The 17234-nt window shown below is 48.7% G+C and overlaps 1 protein-coding gene across 1 annotated transcript in view; it reads right to left on the bottom strand.

Annotated features, from left to right (window-relative positions):
* Positions 1–4158: 4158 nt before the first annotated feature.
* The window catches only part of LOC142254232 (bestrophin-4-like), a 69677-nt gene continuing 56601 nt past the window's right edge, over positions 4159–17234 (bottom strand). Inside the window, exons 7-10 of the mRNA XM_075325233.1 lie at positions 15309–15461; positions 15119–15199; positions 14153–14304; positions 4159–8566 (exon numbers count right to left, since the gene is read on the bottom strand). Of these exons, the coding sequence (XP_075181348.1) occupies positions 7666–8566; positions 14153–14304; positions 15119–15199; positions 15309–15461 (1287 nt within the window). The 3' untranslated portion in view covers positions 4159–7665. The remainder of the gene's footprint in view (positions 8567–14152; positions 14305–15118; positions 15200–15308; positions 15462–17234) is intronic.

Below are 17234 nucleotides of genomic sequence, written 5' to 3'. Positions count from 1 at the left end.
GTTCATGACGCCAGAAAATTTGTCGCCCACCTGTAGCGGTCGCCTCAGGGACGTCACTACACCTTCTGGGACGCCACAGGAGCTCCACTTGATTACCACTGGCAACAGGTATGTCAGGTTTATTTACATGGGAGTCGTGACGCCACTCACGGTTTGCGGTCAGGGTTATGGGTGGCCTCCATTGCAGATTTAACGAGCGTCTGGGGCTGATGGGGTCTGCAGTCGGGTGGTATGGCCTCATGTGAGTGAGGCTGGCCCCAAGGGTTCGGGTGTGTAGAACAACAGGTCGCAGAATAACTCAGTTGCAGTCCAGAGGGTCTTTCACCTTGTTTACTCACTTTTGGATGTTTTGTTGTGAGGAGCTCGGGCAATGCTGAGATTCAACTAGGTGGAACCAGGAACTCCTTCAGGCCGTTCTAAGGGTAACTATTAACTCACCTTCCTTGTACTTCTTGTTTCGGATAACCCCTGACTTGAAGTACCGTGGGATCTATCCTGGGAAGTCGCTACTGCCTTTTCTCCCCTTTTTAGACCATTTGCCGGCAGAGTGGACCAGGTGAGATGGCTTCTCACTTCGTCTCCTTATGGGTCCCCCTGTTGCTGCTGAGGTTCGGACTCTAGATGGTTGGCGAGGGACCTCCAGTCCCCTCACCGACAGGTTCAGCAGATCACTAAATGGACGTCTGCTCTAGGGACGTGTTCCCTGTGCGTGCTTAGTCACCAGCAGTCCCCATACTCGATTGCCTCTCTTCAGGTGTCTTTCTGACTGACTTTCTGGTCACTGTTCTCCCCCACTAACAGCTACCACACGTGCAGGGTCTGACTACCGTGTGTGCACGTCTGCTTTTCTTAGCCACTGCTGCTCACTGCTCCCAGACTGGCTCGCTCCTCCTACTTTCCGTACAGCCACTGCAACTTAGCTTCCGGCCCCTCCCCTCCACCCCTTGACAAGAATTGTAGGCCAGCCCCACCTAGGGACTGCCCAAGGGTCCCATCTAATAGAGTGGGAGGCCTGGTTGCTATGTGTCTGTGCGTACACACCCCATTCTGGCCTTTGGAATTACCTGGAAGCACTGGGTGCAGTACTCAGTGGTGCCTGACCAGGTCAGGGGCGCTATATATATATATATATATATATATATATATATAATATATATATGCAGTCATATCAAAAAGTTTGGGCACCCCTATTAATGTTAACCTTTTTTCTTTATAACACTTTGGGTTTTTGCAACAGCTGTTTCAGTTTCATATATCTAATAACTGATAGACTGAGTAATATTTCTGGATTGAAATGAGGTTTATTGTACTAACAGAAAATGTGCAATCCGCATTTAAACAAAATTTGACCAGTGCAAAAGTATGGGCACCTCAACATAAAAGTGACATTAATATTTTGTAGATCCTCCTTTTGCAAAAATAACAGCCTCCATTCACTTCCTGTAGCTTTTAATGAGTTCCTGGATCCTGGATGAAGGTATATTTGACCATTCCTGTTTACAAAACAATTCCAGTTCAGTTAAGTTTGATGGTCGCCGAGCATGGACAGCACGCTTCAAATCATCCCACAGATTTTCAATGATATTCAGGTCTGGGGACTGGGATGGCCATTCCAGAACATTGTAATTGTTCCTCTGCATGAATGCCTGAGTAGATTTGGAGCAGTGTTTTGGATCATTGTCTTGCTGAAATATCCATCCCCTGCGTAACTTCAACTTCGTCACTGATTCTTGCACATTATTGTCAAGAATCTGCTGATACTGAATTGAATCCATGCGACCCTCAACTTTAACAAGATTCCCGGTGCCGGCATTGGCCACACAGCCCCAAAGCATGATGGAACCTCCACCAAATTTTACTGTGGGTTGCAAGTGCTTTTCTTGGAATGCCATGTTTTTTTGCCTCCATGCATAACGCCTTTTTTTATGACCAAACAACTCAATCTTTGTTTCATCAGTCCACAAGACCTTCTTCCAAAATGTAACTGGCTTGTCCAAATGTGCTTCTGCATACCTCAGGCGACTCTGTTTGTGGCGTGCTTGCAGAAACGGCTTCTTTCGCATCACTCTCCCATACAGCTTCTCCTTGTGCAACGTGTGCTGTATTGTTGACCGATGCACATTGACACCATCAGCAGCAAGATGAAGCTGCAGGTCTTTGGAGGTGGTCTGTGGATTGTCCTTAACTGTTCTCACCATTCTTCTTCTCTGCCTTTCTGATATTTTTCTTGGCCTGCTACTTCTGGGCTTAACAAGAACTGTACCTGTGTTCTTCCATTTCCTTACTATGTCCCTCACAGTGGAAACTGACAGTTTAAATCTCTGAGACAACTTTTTGTATTCTTCCCCTGAACAACTATATTGAATAATCTTTGTTTTCAGATCATTTGAGAGTTGTTTTGAGGAGCCCATGATGCCACTCTTCATAGGAGATTCAAATAGAAGAACTACTTGCAAGTGGCCACCTTAAATACCTTTTCTCATGATTGGATACACCTGCCTATGAAGTTCAAAGCTCAATGAGGTTACAAAATCAATTTATTGCTTTAGTAAGTCAGTAAAAAGTAGTTAAGAGTGTTTAAATAAAAAAATTGATGAGGGTGCCCATACTTTTGCACCGGTCAAAATTTTGTTTAAATGCGGATTGCACATTTTCTGTTAGTACAATAAACCTCATTTCAATCCAGAAATATTACTCAGTCCATCAGTTATTAGATATATGAATATATGAAACTGAAATAGCTGTTGCAAATACCCAAATTGTTATAAAGAAAAAAGGTTAACATTAATAGGGGTTCCCAAACTTTTTCATATGACTGTATATGTGTGTATATATATATATATATATATATATATATATATATATATATATATATATATATATATAAGAAAGGTCAAAGATCCTCTTTCGAGCCATCAATGCAGATGTGGGAACCGGGTGAGCGAGCGTCCTGTTTGCACTTAAATTTGGTGCATCCATTCTAGTGCGCTGTTAAAGGACGGGTGTACAAAATCCCGATCTTGAATAATCTGAGCCGTTTTCTAGGCACTTTTCTAAACCGTCTAGTAAAGTTTAAAAAATGTCTAAAACTTGTGAGAAATAAGACGTGTACACCAGTTTTCTTACATAAATTGAGCCGGAACTCTTTCACTATTATCTTAAGCCGCTTTACACGCTGCATCATCGCTCAAGCGATCTCGTTGGGGTCACGGAATTTGTGATGCACATCCGGCCGCTTTAGCGATGTTGTTGCGTGTGACACCTATGAGCGATTTTGAATCGTCGCAAAAACGTTCAAAATCGCTCATCGGTGACATGCCCCCCTATTCTCGATTATCGCTGCTCCTGGGGCAGCACACATCGCTATGTGTGACACTGGAGGAATGAGGAACCTCACCTTACCTGCGTCCACCCGCAATAAGGAAGGAAGGAGGTGGGCGGGATGTTATGTCCCGCTCATCTCTGCCCCTCCGCTTCTATTGGCCGGCCGCTCAGTAACGTCGCTGTGACGCCGAACGAACCGCCCCTTAGAAAGGAGGCGGTTCGCCGGTTACAGCGACGTCGGTAGGCAGGTAAGTAGTGTGACGGGACTGAGCGATGTTGTGCGCCACGGGCAGCGATTTGCCTGTGTCGCACAACCGATGGGACGGGTACGCACACTAGCGATATCGGTACCGATATCGCAGCGTGTAAAGCGTGTTTTTGGCTCCTTTAACGACCGTATGAAGGACGTGTACCGCAGAGTTAGGGCTCATTCAGACATGTTTTTTTTAGTATACGGGAAATAAGGAGTATTTTTTGTCAGTGTGCTCGATCCAATTTTCATCCATTTTTGTATTGTTTGGCCATTTTTGCCATCAGTGTTGCCTATATCTTGGTGGTATCCAAATGCTAGCTGTCTTTTTCATGGACCTCCTACAATTGAGTGGTCACATTCGATCCACAAGTCAGATCAAGAGCAGACCTGTAATCGATTTTTGTTGTTCAGTGCAAGTATAAAAACGGACACGTGAGCAGCTCCATAAACGATAATGGATCCATGTTGATTCCATGAAAAACATGAATTGAACAAATACGTAAACACGAATGTCGGAATATTTTATACTTATTCTCTCCTATAAACAATGGTAATAAGGAGAATATCTTCATGGTACAATGTCCGAAAGCACATGGCACAACGTTGTGTTTAACTTCTATGAAATCTGAAGTATACTAAGATATTGTAGGACCATTTTGGGAGTCTTTGAACTACTCAGTAGTTGTACCCAGACATTTAATATGTCAATCTGAAAAGTCTATAAAATCCAAGAGCCCATAAGAAATAATACGCAAATGTAAGTCAATACTTTAATTGTCAATGTTTAAACAAAATTGGATATCTATTTATTAAAGTTGCTAATAAAGGGAATCTGTCATCACGTTTTTGCTATGTAATCTGAGAGCAGCATGATGTAGGGGCAGAGAACCTGATTATAGGGATGAGTCACTTATGAGACTTCTGAATGCAGTTGTAGTGGGTGCTCATAACCCCTACTAAAGGACCGGAAAATGTTGTTAATAAAAGTGTTGTATTTTTAATACTGTATTGTATGCTAGTGTTAGGGCACCCCCTAGTGGCCGGGTGGGACGGCTGTTGCCACCGGGGAAGGAGGAGTCGGCTGGATGTCTAGGGAAGGTCTGTGGTGTGTGTGGAAGGGTAGTCGGATCCGGGACAGCAGTGTGTGACCATCGGTGGCAGTGTGTATGAGCGGAACATCAGGGGACGCCGGAGCAACGGAGGAGTACGCAACCTCAAGGTCTGATTCCGCTGGTGTGGGTCCAGTGTGTGCTTGACTTAGGAGTGGGAGCCCGGAGAAGTGGAGTACCCAGGGCATATCCCCACCAGAGGGCGCGTTTGGGCAGGTTGTCCCCAGCTCCACAGAAATTGCCGAATTCTGCTGACCGGATTGTATCTGTGCAAAATAAATGTCATCTTTTGTTAGCATCAACTTTTGCCTGAGGACTGTTTGTGCACCTTCCGACGAAGACACTGACACACATTGTCCCACTAAGTCAGTCTCCAACATTAAAGGAGTGGTGGAGTCAGGGGTGAGCCTTGAATCCTCGGGTGCCACGACTACACAGCCAGAGGCGCCCCTGGGCCATCACTTCACAGTTTTGATAGAATCCCAGTTTTCTCTGCCCCAGATGTAGCAGTGCTATGAATGATGAGCTGTGTATAACTACACCCACACCTCTGATTGGCATGTTCCTGCGTACACTGTACATTTGTCAGCAAGCTGCCAATCAGTGGTGGGGGTAAGGTTACACATTTTAACTGGACTGGCTGCCACAAGACTCCTAGTCCTACAGTGATAATCACTTGCTGATAAAACACAGATTGTATTTAAAGTACAGCAAGCTTCTGAGCAAGTGACACATCCCTGGAATAAGACTCTCTGCACCTACCGTATTTTTCGAACTATAAGATTCACTTTTTCCCCAAAATTTTGGGGGAAGTGGGGGGGTGTCTTATAGTCCGATGGCTGCGGTGCAGTGGTGGTGTAGCGGGTGAAGGCGGGTGCGGTAATAGTGGAACGGGTCATCGGCGGCACGAGCAGGCTGTAGCAGGGGTACACTGACCACGTGGGCCCGCTCATTTCATATGCACACCCATCATCCCGCCCATCATCTCTCAGCCCTGAAGCCGGCGCTGAAAGGTGGGCGGGATGATGGGCGGGGGGTGCCCATACTAAAGAGCCGGCCTGCGTGATCTCCCCTGGCAACTACAGCCTGGAGTGATCATGTGTGGCTGTATTTACTGCCCCCCGTGCATCATTAGCGCGGGGGACAGTGAATAAGTACGGGATACTCACCACCATTCACCATTCCCTGCAGCATCACGCTTTCCTCCTGTCTGCCGGCTCGCTGATGTGTGTGGAGAGTGGTGAGCACAGCGATGATGTCAGCGCGGTTCCACACAGGTCAGCGGCGCTGCTGCTGACACAGACAGGAAGACGAGCGATGCTGCAAGGAGTGAGGAGAGGTGAGTATACAGCGGGAGTCCTCCACCTGTTACCGCAAATCCGGCCGCGGCTGAAGTGACCGCGAGATCCGCAGTGGCTTCAGTCAGGTGATGTGCAGTGACAGCTGGAGTCACCACTGATTCCGCGCAGCTCACTTCACTTGCGGCCTGACACTCACAGAGAGTGGTCGTGCTCTATAGCCGCTCTCTGTGATTGTCAGATGTAGCAGAGCTAGATGCGTCGTGGGACCTCGTGTGGATTACTTCGGACATGGAGGGGTGTTTTAGGGATTTATAAAGTGGTGAAAGAGGGGGCTTTTTTTGTATTTTTATTTCAAATAAAGGATTTTTTGGGTGTTTGTGTTTATTTACTTTCACTTACAGCTTAGTGATGAGGGAGTGTCTCATAGACGCTGACATCACTAAGCACTTAGTGGGAGCTATGGGTTGCTGCCATTAACTCCTTATTACCCCGATTGCCACCACATAAGGGCAATCAGGATGAGCTGGAAAAGTCCCAGGACTGTTGTATCTAATGGATGCGGCAACTCTAGGCAGCTGCTGGCTGATATTTTTAGGCTTATTGGGCTCCCAATAATGTGAGTCTCCCCAGCCTGAGAATACCAGCCCCCAACTGTGAGACTTTATCCTGGCTGGTTATCAAAATTGAAGGAACCGCACGCTGTTTTGTTTTGGGTTGGTTTTTTTTTTTTACATTACCCCCACAACAGTGTTAGCAGCAGATCCTTGCCCCCATAACAGTGTGTCATGATCACATTTTTTGCTTAAAATTTTATTTTCCTTCTCTAAAACCAGGTGGCGTCTTATGGTCCGGTGCGTCTTATAGTCCGAAAAATACGGTACGTTATGCTGTTCTCAGATTAGATAGCAAAAACCTGCACATAGATTCCTTTTAAGTGCTTTTCCAATCTTACTCTTTCATGGCTGAGATGGGAATAACTCTGTCCAGGTTCTGAGAATATGGAAACAGCCAACATCTTGGTATATAACCAACATCATTTGTTTGCTCACATCAATCTGCTATGTTATTATTAGGTAATTTCTGATGACAGTGAAGCTATAATTGTTTCTTTAGTAAAAAAATAAATAAAGACTATAAATGTAACAGATTTTTTACAATGATGTTCCTTGCACCCTTAAAGGGTTATTCCCAGATACTGACCCAATATGTAGTAGGCATAATAAAATTAGCAAATACCTCAAATTAGAAGTGCAGTATAATTCTCCTGATTAGCCATGTTTCTTACCTCATGTGCAGGGCATTGCAGATTAGGTATCCATGGTTATGACGACTTATATGTTGACAGTTAGTTGCTCATGGTCATAACCATGGATACTCAAGCAGCAATGCCCTACACATGAGGTAAGAGACATTTGTATATCAGGAGAACTATACTATGTTTCTATTTGGAGGTATTTGCTAATCTTATTATTACACTTACTACATATTTGGACAGGATCTTCGAGATGGGAATAACCCTTTAAAGGCTTTCATAGGAAGTCAATACTGATGAAATGATTACATGGCATATGACTGGCAGGAGAACGTTTTCTGCCTAATGGAATCACAGCCTGAATCTACATTTTATGCATCTACTACTTTTTTGTCTTTATTATTCAGTCAATATTCATTTTTTTTATTAACCACTCTTGTCCTCTTGCTGACACGGCTCCCCAGCCTCCATGATTACTTCCATAAGTTGTGTAAAGTCTCCCTCGGTTAGACTTATGCCAGAATCTTTTGGAGAAGGAAACTGAGATGCATTCTGTTCTTTAGTTCCTCCTTCATAGTTTACATCTGGCTGCCCATGAGAGATTTTGGAAGTTGCCCTTTGCAAATTTGGGGAGTTCATAGGAGAGAATGAAAAAATAGGATGTGACGCCTTGTGCCCTGGGGTATGCAAAGCATCAGGTGAAGCCAGAGACTGGGTTTCTTGCAGTAATGCAGATAAGCGGTGGGCTCGGAGTAATCTTCTAGGTATCTGTATAGGACTCTGCACAGGTTGGTCAGTTGTTCTCAATGAGGGACTTCTTTCCAGACTATTGATAATGGCCTCCTCCTGTTCCTCCATACTTCCCGGTGGCCACACAAAGCACTCCTTAGATCCAGGAGATACGCTGGTTGTCTCATCTGAAGTTTCATTAGATGTCCCTATCTTCTTGCTTCTTTGTGTTTGACAAAGGTTAGGAGTTCCATGAGCGGGAAATCGTGGACAGTATGCTGGACCTCCATTAAGTGGTGTCTGAGGAGCACTATAAAATCCTGGTCTTTCATAAAAAGGGGTAGACATGAATACATTTAGATCACGGAGGGCCTCTCCACCCCTGTTTCCCATGTCTCGGTGTGTAAAATGTGGGAGTGCTGGTGGTATCCCGCTCCTTCTCATTAACAAGCTCAGTCGTGAGTTAGAACGAGGTGGACTTGGAGAATGGACTCCCAGTAGACGCCCAAGTGGTCCAATCAATGGGGTAGAGTGATTGGCCTCTTCATTCTCATTTATCTGTTCAAGAGGAGGAAACTCCAAATCTTCCTTTTGCAAACTGGAAGGTAAAAATAAAACAATAACTTGACCTGTAAAATACTGAAATTCATCATATGGCTTGATAATTGTATGGTTGCATTCTGCAATGCTACCTATCACTGCAGGTAACCTGACCTCAGGTGAACTCATTGAACTGAGTGACCTCAGGTGAGGTTACTTGCGATCACAGGTGGAGGACTGTGTGAACCCTCTAGCTGTGACCATAAATAACAGGAGTGACATCACCGCTCATCGCGTGGCTCAATCTCTGCCTGAAGCTCACAGTCGGCAGTCATGTTCTATGACCACGCTCTGTCATTTCAGATGTAGCAGAGCTGGAATCATCCTGAGACCTCGTGTGGATTACGTCGGACATGGGTGTTTTGGGGGTTAATAGAGGGGTGAAAGAGGGTGTTTTTTTATTTTTTTTTATTTCACATAAAAGATTTTTTTGGTGTTTGGGTTTATTTTTTTTCCACTTACAGATTAATAATTGGGAGGGTTTCATAGACGCTTCCAACTACTAATCTAGGGGTTAGTGACAGCTGTAGGCTGCCATTAACCCTTTATTACCCCGATTGCCACCGCAACAAGGGAATCGGAAAGAGCCAAGTAAAGTTCCGGGATTTTCACACCTAATGGATGTGTGACGCCCTGGGCAAGCCAGGGGTCACAGGTAATGACATCACCACACCCTACAACCCGGTTAGGTACATCTGAGCTAGACTTGAAATCCTTGTTGCCTTCCTCCAGGGGCTGATGTCCACACCAGGGGGTGGAGCCAGGCGGTTGGTCTCCACCCACCAAGGAGTTCACAGTCCTGGAGGCGGAAAAACCAGGCAGTTTAGTTTTGGAGAGGAGAGAGAGTAGTTGTGAGGTGAAAGTGGAAAATGAAGGAAAAGTGACAGCTAAAAGCCTGATGTTGGTCCGGGTGTGTGCCCCGGACCGAGACAGCAAGGTTAGCAGACGGCGGTGACCGTCTGCAGTGGAGGCTGATCGGAGTTGCCGTAAGGACCGCGGATGGGTGGTGGCCCGGCGGTACCGGACCGGTATATAAGGAGAAGCCAGCACCAGTGGCAGGGGCCTTTCGGATCCCGGCAAGGCTAGGAGTCGCCGTGAATTTGCCAAATCCGTCAGTGAAGGGGACCTCCTGGGTCTCCAAACAACTAAGTCCTGATTGAAGGCAACAGTCCAACCGTATGAGAGAGACACCACCACCGCCAAGGCACCAATTTCTCAGGGCCAGCACCTGCGGGCAAAGAGGGGCTCCTCCGGCCCATATCCAAGTCGGGGAGCGGGTTACCGGTGGGAATCCATCGCTACCAACAGTGAACTTAGGTGCAGGAAAAGAGACAGTCACCGTTAGCTACCGGGGAAAAGCAACAGCAGCCGTCCGTGGGAACCGTCGTTCCAGCCGTGTGTTTTACCGAGAACTGTGTCATCGTCTCAGGCTGAGTGAGTACCACCGTGCCGTGAGGCACAGCGCTGCCCCCCCCGCGACCCTGCACCTCCCCAAGCCCTGCACCGGCCCTGCCATCCCAAAATCCTCCACCTCATCCCAGGGCCCCGAGACAACCATCCCCTACCCACGGAGGGAAGAACTAACAACTTTGCTGCTCCCTGTCACCGCTCCCGGGATCCCCATACAGAGCAGCGGTGGTGCTATTAAAAAATCACCACAACCGTGGGTGGCGTCACGGACAATAAACAATCCCAAAAACCAATCCCCTTTCACTCACGGGCGAGGAGCGCCGCTCGAGTCCCCGGGATCCGGCCCATCGCTCGAGCCACCGAGCAGCAGCAAGCCGCAGCAGCAGCGGCGGCCGGACCCGAGCAGTGGGAGAGCGCAGCGTCCCCTCCTCCGCCCGCGACAACTTGGCGTCACGAACAGGATCTTACCGCTCTGCCGTTGGGTAGAGGTGCGCCTTGTTACCGCCGGAGGTGTCCGGCCAGAAAATTTCAGAAGCCGCCATCTTTGAAGCGAAAAGTATCCGCTCGAGCGTCTTCTCGAGTAGTGGAGGCGCGAAGGCCAAAACCCCGCCCCGATAGAGGAGGGGCCGGAAAGAGGCTAAGGGGGACGAAATGGCGACTGGTCGCATGTAGCCGCGGCTATAAAAGCAGGGACGCCAGGACTCTGCAGCTATCTTGTTCCTGGGAGAGGCCGCCAGCAACATGTGGATGCCGTCCCGAAGCACCGTAGCCCCCGCGCCTGGAACCGCGGCGTGGGTGGAGATCCGGACCGCGCAGCTCTACCAGAGGCTGCAGGTCAAGATGCAGCTCCTCATGGAGGAGTGGGAGACCGACATGGCCGAGGTTATAGCGGCCGTGCGGAGATGCGAGGAGGAAGCTGAGGAAGGGAGGGTGAGTGACCCACGCCCCGATGCCCTGGAAGGGCCGGTCATCGCGGCTGCGGGACCCGGTCTAAACCCTCTTACCCTGCTGCCTCCCTCGCCACCCGTCCCGGAAGCCGTGACCCCGCTACTAGGCCCGCTACCACCGCAACCGGTAGCGATACCCAGCATGCCCGCCCAGGTGGACCGACCTGTAGCCGGAGCCTGTAGCCGACCGGAGGTGTTGCCGTGGAAAGTCCCGAAGCCCGCACCGGAGGCGTCCTCCGAGAAGTTCCCCGAGCCGGAGCCGACAGCCCGCTCTGTGCCGAAGGCCCAGCAGAGGAAAGCCCCTGTGCCCATCCCCCACACCTCGGCTGAGGTTGCGCCGGGTTGCCGCTGTAAGGCGGCGTCCAAGGCCAAATCACCGCGGGACCTGCCGCCCAGATCAACAGTAGTGCTCAGTGTCCGAGAGGTCTCGCGGGGCCCGACCCGTGCACCGGAGCTCGCAGCAGCGCCATACTGGGACAGGGAGCAGGTACCGTTGGGCCTGGAAATCGAGGAGAGGGAAAGAAGGAAGGTGGAGATGGTGGCCCGTACGATCCGGGAGAAGGAGAGCCTGAGACAAGCGACCTTCCGTGTCCGGAGCCCGCTGTATGAGGGGCAGGTGAGGCGGTTTGATGTCCGCCGGGGCTATGGATTCATCTATGAACCGGTCCTGGAGGCCGAAGTGTTTATAGCCCGGCGGGATGTGAATGCTCACCTGCCAGAAGAGCACCCCGGTCGTAACCTGATGCCGGGTGACTTGGTTCAGTACACCCGGCACTGTAGGGAGAGGGGGTGGTTTGCGCTGGATGCAAAGTTAAGGGGCAGCCAGGAAGCCCGTGTGAGCGCCGCGCCCCCTCCCTCAGGTGATGTCGAGGACTCTGAATAAGGGCAGCGGAACACCGTTGCACCATCCCCGTTGGGACCACCTGTGTGTACAAGTTAAAGTTTTGAAAGTTCTGAAAGTTATGAGAAAAATGAAAATGATCACCGAAGTCTCATCTGATTGTCTACAACCGTGATTTGGAACCGGCCGTTGCCGGCATTGTTGTCCCCGTAGGGACCATCCACAGTTTTACATAGAAACTTCTATGAACAGGCCCGAGAACTTGCAGGGCAACCACAAACGTTAGTGGGTTGTAAATAAAAATGTTTTGTTGCAGCTTCCGTTACCGCCTCCGGAGAGGCAGGTTGGAGGGAGGGCCCGCAGTGGAGCAGGTGGCTACCCTCTGGAGGGGAAGGACAGATCCCGCTCGGGTAACTTGGTGCTGGACTGGGGTCAAGGGGTGCTGCTTGTTTCTTAGGGGCAGCATCAAGGCCAGGTTGCTTGGGTGGGAGAGAGCGGAAGCCGTAACCGTTAAAACCGTTACCGAAACGTTGAAACAAAGTGCCTCCCGTTGTGGGATGATGTTATTTTATTTGTATTATGTTTTATCTTTTTCAGAAAAATAAAACCGGTGTTGGACGGGCAGCCCGCGGACGGTCGGCATTTTGCTAAGGGGGAATGTGACGCCCTGGGCAAGCCAGGGGTCACAGGTAATGACATCACCACACCCTACACCCCGGTTAGGTAGAGCTAGACCTGAAATCCTTGTTGCCTTCCTCCAGGGGCTGATGTCCACACCAGAGGGTGGAGCCAGGCGGTTGGTCTCCACCTACCAAGGAGTTCACAGTCCTGGAGGCGGAAAAACCAGGCAGTTTAGTTTTGGAGAGGAGAGAGAGTAGTTGTGAGGTGAAAGTGGAAAAAGAAGGAAAAGTGACAGCTAAAAGCCTGATGTTGGTCCGGGTGTGTGCCCCGGACCGAGACAGCAAGGTTAGCAGACGGCGGTGACCGTCTGCAGTGGAGGCTGATCGGAGTTGCCGTAAGGACCGCGGACGGGTGGTGGCCCGGCGGTACCGGACCGGTACACAAGGAGAAGCCAGCACCATTGGCAGGGGCCTTTCGGATCCCGGCAAGGCTAGGAGTCGCCGTGAATTTGCCAAATCCGTCAGTGAAGGGGACCTCCTGGGTCTCCAAACAACTAAGTCCCGATTGAAGGCAACAGTCCAACCATATGAGAGAGACACCGCCACCGCCAAGGCACCAGTTTCTCAGGGCCAGCGCCTGCGGGCAAAGAGGGGCTCCTCCGACCCATATCCAAGTCGGGGAGCGGGTTACCGGTGGGAATCCATCGCTACCAACAGTGAACTTAGGTGCAGGAAAAGAGACAGTCACCGTTAACTACCGGGGAAAAGCAACAGCAGCCGTCCGTGGGAACCGTCTTTCCAGCCGTGTGTTTTACCGAGAACTGTGTCATCGTCTCAGGCTGAGTGAGTACCACCGTGCCGTGAGGCACAGCGCTGCCCCCCCTACGACCCTGCACCTCCCCAAGCCCTGCACCGGCCCTGCCATCCCAAAATCCTCCACCTCATCCCAGGGCCCCGGGACAACCATCCCCTACCCACAGAGGGAAGAACTAACAACTTTGCTGCTCCCTGTCACCGCTCCCGGGATCCCCATACAGAGCAGCGGTGGTGCTATCAAAAATCACCACAACCGTGGGTGGCGTCACGGACAATAAACAATCCCAAAAACCAATCACCTTTCACTCACGGGCGAGGAGCGCCGCTCAAGTCCCCGGGATCCGGCCCATCGCTCGAGCCACCGAGCAGCAGCAAGCCGCAGCAGCAGCGGCGGCCGGACCCGAGCAGTGGGAGAGCGTGGCGTTCCCTCCTCCGCCCGCGACAGATGCAACAATACTGGACGGCTGCAGGCTGCTATTTTTAGGCTGGGGGGTCCAATAATCATGGGCCTTCCAAACCTGAGTATACCAGGTCCCAGCTGTCGGGTATTATCATGGCTGGGTATCAAAATTGGGAAGACCGCACGTAAGAAATTGGGAAAAGCAGTGAATTTGTATGGAAGATAATGAGCAGCTCCAGAAGTAGCGTTAGAGCCACATGGAGACTCGGTAAGTATAACACGCCTGCTCTAATTTCCCTATCCTTTCTACCACCATTTTAAAGTGTCGAATTCTGGTCCCCATAGACTTATATGGGGACCAGCATCCGGCCAGATATCCTCGATCAATTCCGGGATCATTAGTTATTAGGTAATAAAGTGACACTGATCACAATTGAAACAAATTGGCCTGGTCAGGAAGGTGAAAACAGGTTTCAGGGCAAAGGAGTTAACTAAATTTACGTTTTTAATTCTTGTGGAGCTATATCCTATATCTTGTGGAGCTATATACCTTATATCGAAAGCAGAACCCATGAATGATGGCCTTCGAGTTTCCACTGTAGACGCAGTGTACGGAGGCTGAGCATCTGAATCATTCCAATATATATCTTTTTCCAGTGGAGGAACATTTTGGTGCATTTCATCAACTGCTAGAAGAGACACCTGATTGGGGAGAGCATTGTATTATCAAGATATTGTCATGACTGGATTAGTAAATTATGGGTCTACTATAAAATCTGATAGGTTACAGGGTATATACTCTTTGCATTTCTAACAAAAATTGAAAAGATATCCTTCCTTTGCCATAGGGTACAACACGTTTGCCTCATCTACTTATTGAATACTATTTTGTATAAAACTTTAAAGGGAATCTGTCAGGAGGATCAACCCTCTTAAGCCGTTTATATGGGCATGTAGGTCATAGGAAGCTGAAAAACTAATACCTTGTGATCTGCAATCTGATGTCTTATTACAGAGAAATCCACGTTCTTCTTAATATGTTAATTAATTGTTACGATCTATGGGTCGGACATACTGTAGATCTCCCTGAGAATCTGCCTCCAGAGCTTATTGTAACATTACTAGTGTGAGACATGTAGTGACTGACAGTCTTCTCTCTTGATCTACATGTCTCACACTGGTAGCTCCCCTTTTCAGGTAAATTAATCTCTGGAGGCAGATTCTCTGTGCGGCCAATAGATCTTAACGACTAATTTACATATTAAGAAAAAGGGGGATTTCTCTGGAATAAAATAACAGATCACAGATATCCATCAAGGTATATTTTTATTCAGCTTTCTATGACCTACATGCCTTCATAGACAGCTTTGGAGGGTTGATCCTACTGACATTTACCTTTAACGCAGTGTTCCTATGCATTGTATGTAAATATGTGTGAGTGCTCAGAGTACATTTTATGTTTTCGGTCCATTGATTTTTTACAATAGACTCATCTTAGCTATTGTTCCATTTTTACCTGGAAATTTCTATCAATTAACCAGTTGGTCTCAAAGTCATCATCATCTTGTCCAAAAGGATTTATTAACTGCTCAGCCACCTGGAGGATATACAAGGCTGATTATAGTCATGTAATACATTAATAAAAGTGAAATGCATTAAGGTAATTTTTTGTTTGTTGCATACAGTGCAGAGTGCAAAAGACTTACCTTTAACCATCCAGCATAGAAAAAGAATTGTAAAAGGGTAAACACTGGGACATAGAGGTCTAGGTCATGGCCAGGGTAGCCCCTCTGTGGATCCAGGAACTGACGGCCAATGAGGCAAGCCAGAAAAAAACTGTATACAGCCACTGTGACCACCTGAGGAGAAGAGAGAAAAAATTAACATTAAATGAATATGTAGGAAAATGAAAGGGTATCTGTCATATAATCTGAGAGCATCATAATGTAGTCACAGAGACCCTGATTCCAGTTATGTGTCTCTTACTAGGCTGCATGGTGTAGTTCTGCTAAAATCACTTTTAGCAGCTCGAGATTATCACTAGAGGACTAGTAAACCTGCTGTCATGAAGTCCTCCATATTCATGAGCTCTGTATAACTCTGCCCCAACCACTGATTGGAAGATTTCTACCTATACACAGTGTACTCGGAAAGCTGTTGTGCCGCCCCCGTGCCAGCAGCCGGTGCTGCTCGGATCCGTATCTATGGTGCGGCTCGAGGGCTTCTCCGGACCCAGGGGTCGCGTGGACACTCCGAATAAAAGGGGGACGTATTTATACGGGATTGGTTGTAGAATGTCCGTGACGCCACCCGTTGGACGCGGTGATGATAGATGGCACCGCCGCTGACGGTATATGGGATACCCGGGGCTGATGGATCTGGGCAGCAAGGTGGTATCCCCTCCACAGGTAGGAGAGATGTAGTCCCGGGGCCCAGGGTAATGTGAGAGGTTGCAGGGAGCAGTCTTTAGGAGGCAGGAAGTAGAGCACTTGCAGTTGGTAGTTGTGGTGCTGGATGAGGCTGTATTGATGTGGAGGGTCAGTAAACACAGATGGAAAAAATACTCAGAGACCAGTACTTAACCAGAAATTGCCAGTGTCCGTAGGCCTTTGGTGCGGGGGTGTTCGGATCCCACACCCGGTACAAGAAGCAGGGTCCTCTCTCTCCTGCACTCCAGCTGACAGTCACCTTTTCTTCCTTGGTTTCGGACGGAGGAAGTCCTTTCTCTGCACAAGTCCGGATTCCCGTACACTCTATCGGCGGGCCACTACCCTGCCCCGGTCCACCACGGGTTCCCCTGAGCCTACTCTCCACTTCAGCTCCTAGAACTCGGCTTTCACCTTTCTTCACTTTCCCAGCAGCCCAGGAGCTACAACCCCTGTCTGCTCTCCTCTCACTCCCTTCTCCGACTGACCCTCAACTCCTCCCCTCCTGTTCTTTTCAGTTGCTACACTGGGGGGAGGGTGCGGCTGCCTCACTACACCACTTGGGATCAGGTGGTACCAAGGAGGATTACCTCTTTCTGTGACTACCTGTTGTGTCAGGGCGTCACACTGTCAATCAGTGGTATGGGCAGGTTACGCAGAGTTCAGCATTCAGAGACCTAGAAGATCTGCAGCAGATATAATGTTTATCAAAACTGCAGCAGACAACCCAGTAAGTGACACATCTGTCATGCCTCGGGACTTGATCTGGTGACCTTTTGCTGTGTGGTCACTTCCCTTTCCTGCTGAGCCACAACTTGGTCGGTTTCTGTCCCACTGCTGATGGTTCTTTTCTCTATTTTTTTTCTCCTTTGGTTTGCATTTAGTCAGGTGTTCTCATTTTCATATGCTTGTTGGGGCTATTTATACTCACCTTTCACCAGTCTTCCCTGCTGGCTATATTCCTAAATGGATGGTTGTCTGGATTCCCACCTCCTCAAATAAGTATTCCTGATGAGTTATTGCTTTTGCTTTTCCCTGCTGTTTGTTTGTGTGATTCCCTTCTCAGGTTTTTCCCTACTCAATTTCTTTTGATTTGGGGAGGTTTCCATGTATTCCATAGTCTTTTGGGTTTCTTCTCTTTTCCTTCATTTTATCTGTATGACTGTGTGAACACATTTTTAGCTGTCTCTCGCCTTCTCTTTGTGT

This window comes from Anomaloglossus baeobatrachus, chromosome 10, assembly GCF_048569485.1.
Source record: "Anomaloglossus baeobatrachus isolate aAnoBae1 chromosome 10, aAnoBae1.hap1, whole genome shotgun sequence".
In the NCBI taxonomy this organism is placed as follows: Eukaryota; Metazoa; Chordata; class Amphibia; order Anura; family Aromobatidae; genus Anomaloglossus; species Anomaloglossus baeobatrachus.
This window is presented reverse-complemented; position numbering and strand designations above follow the sequence as displayed.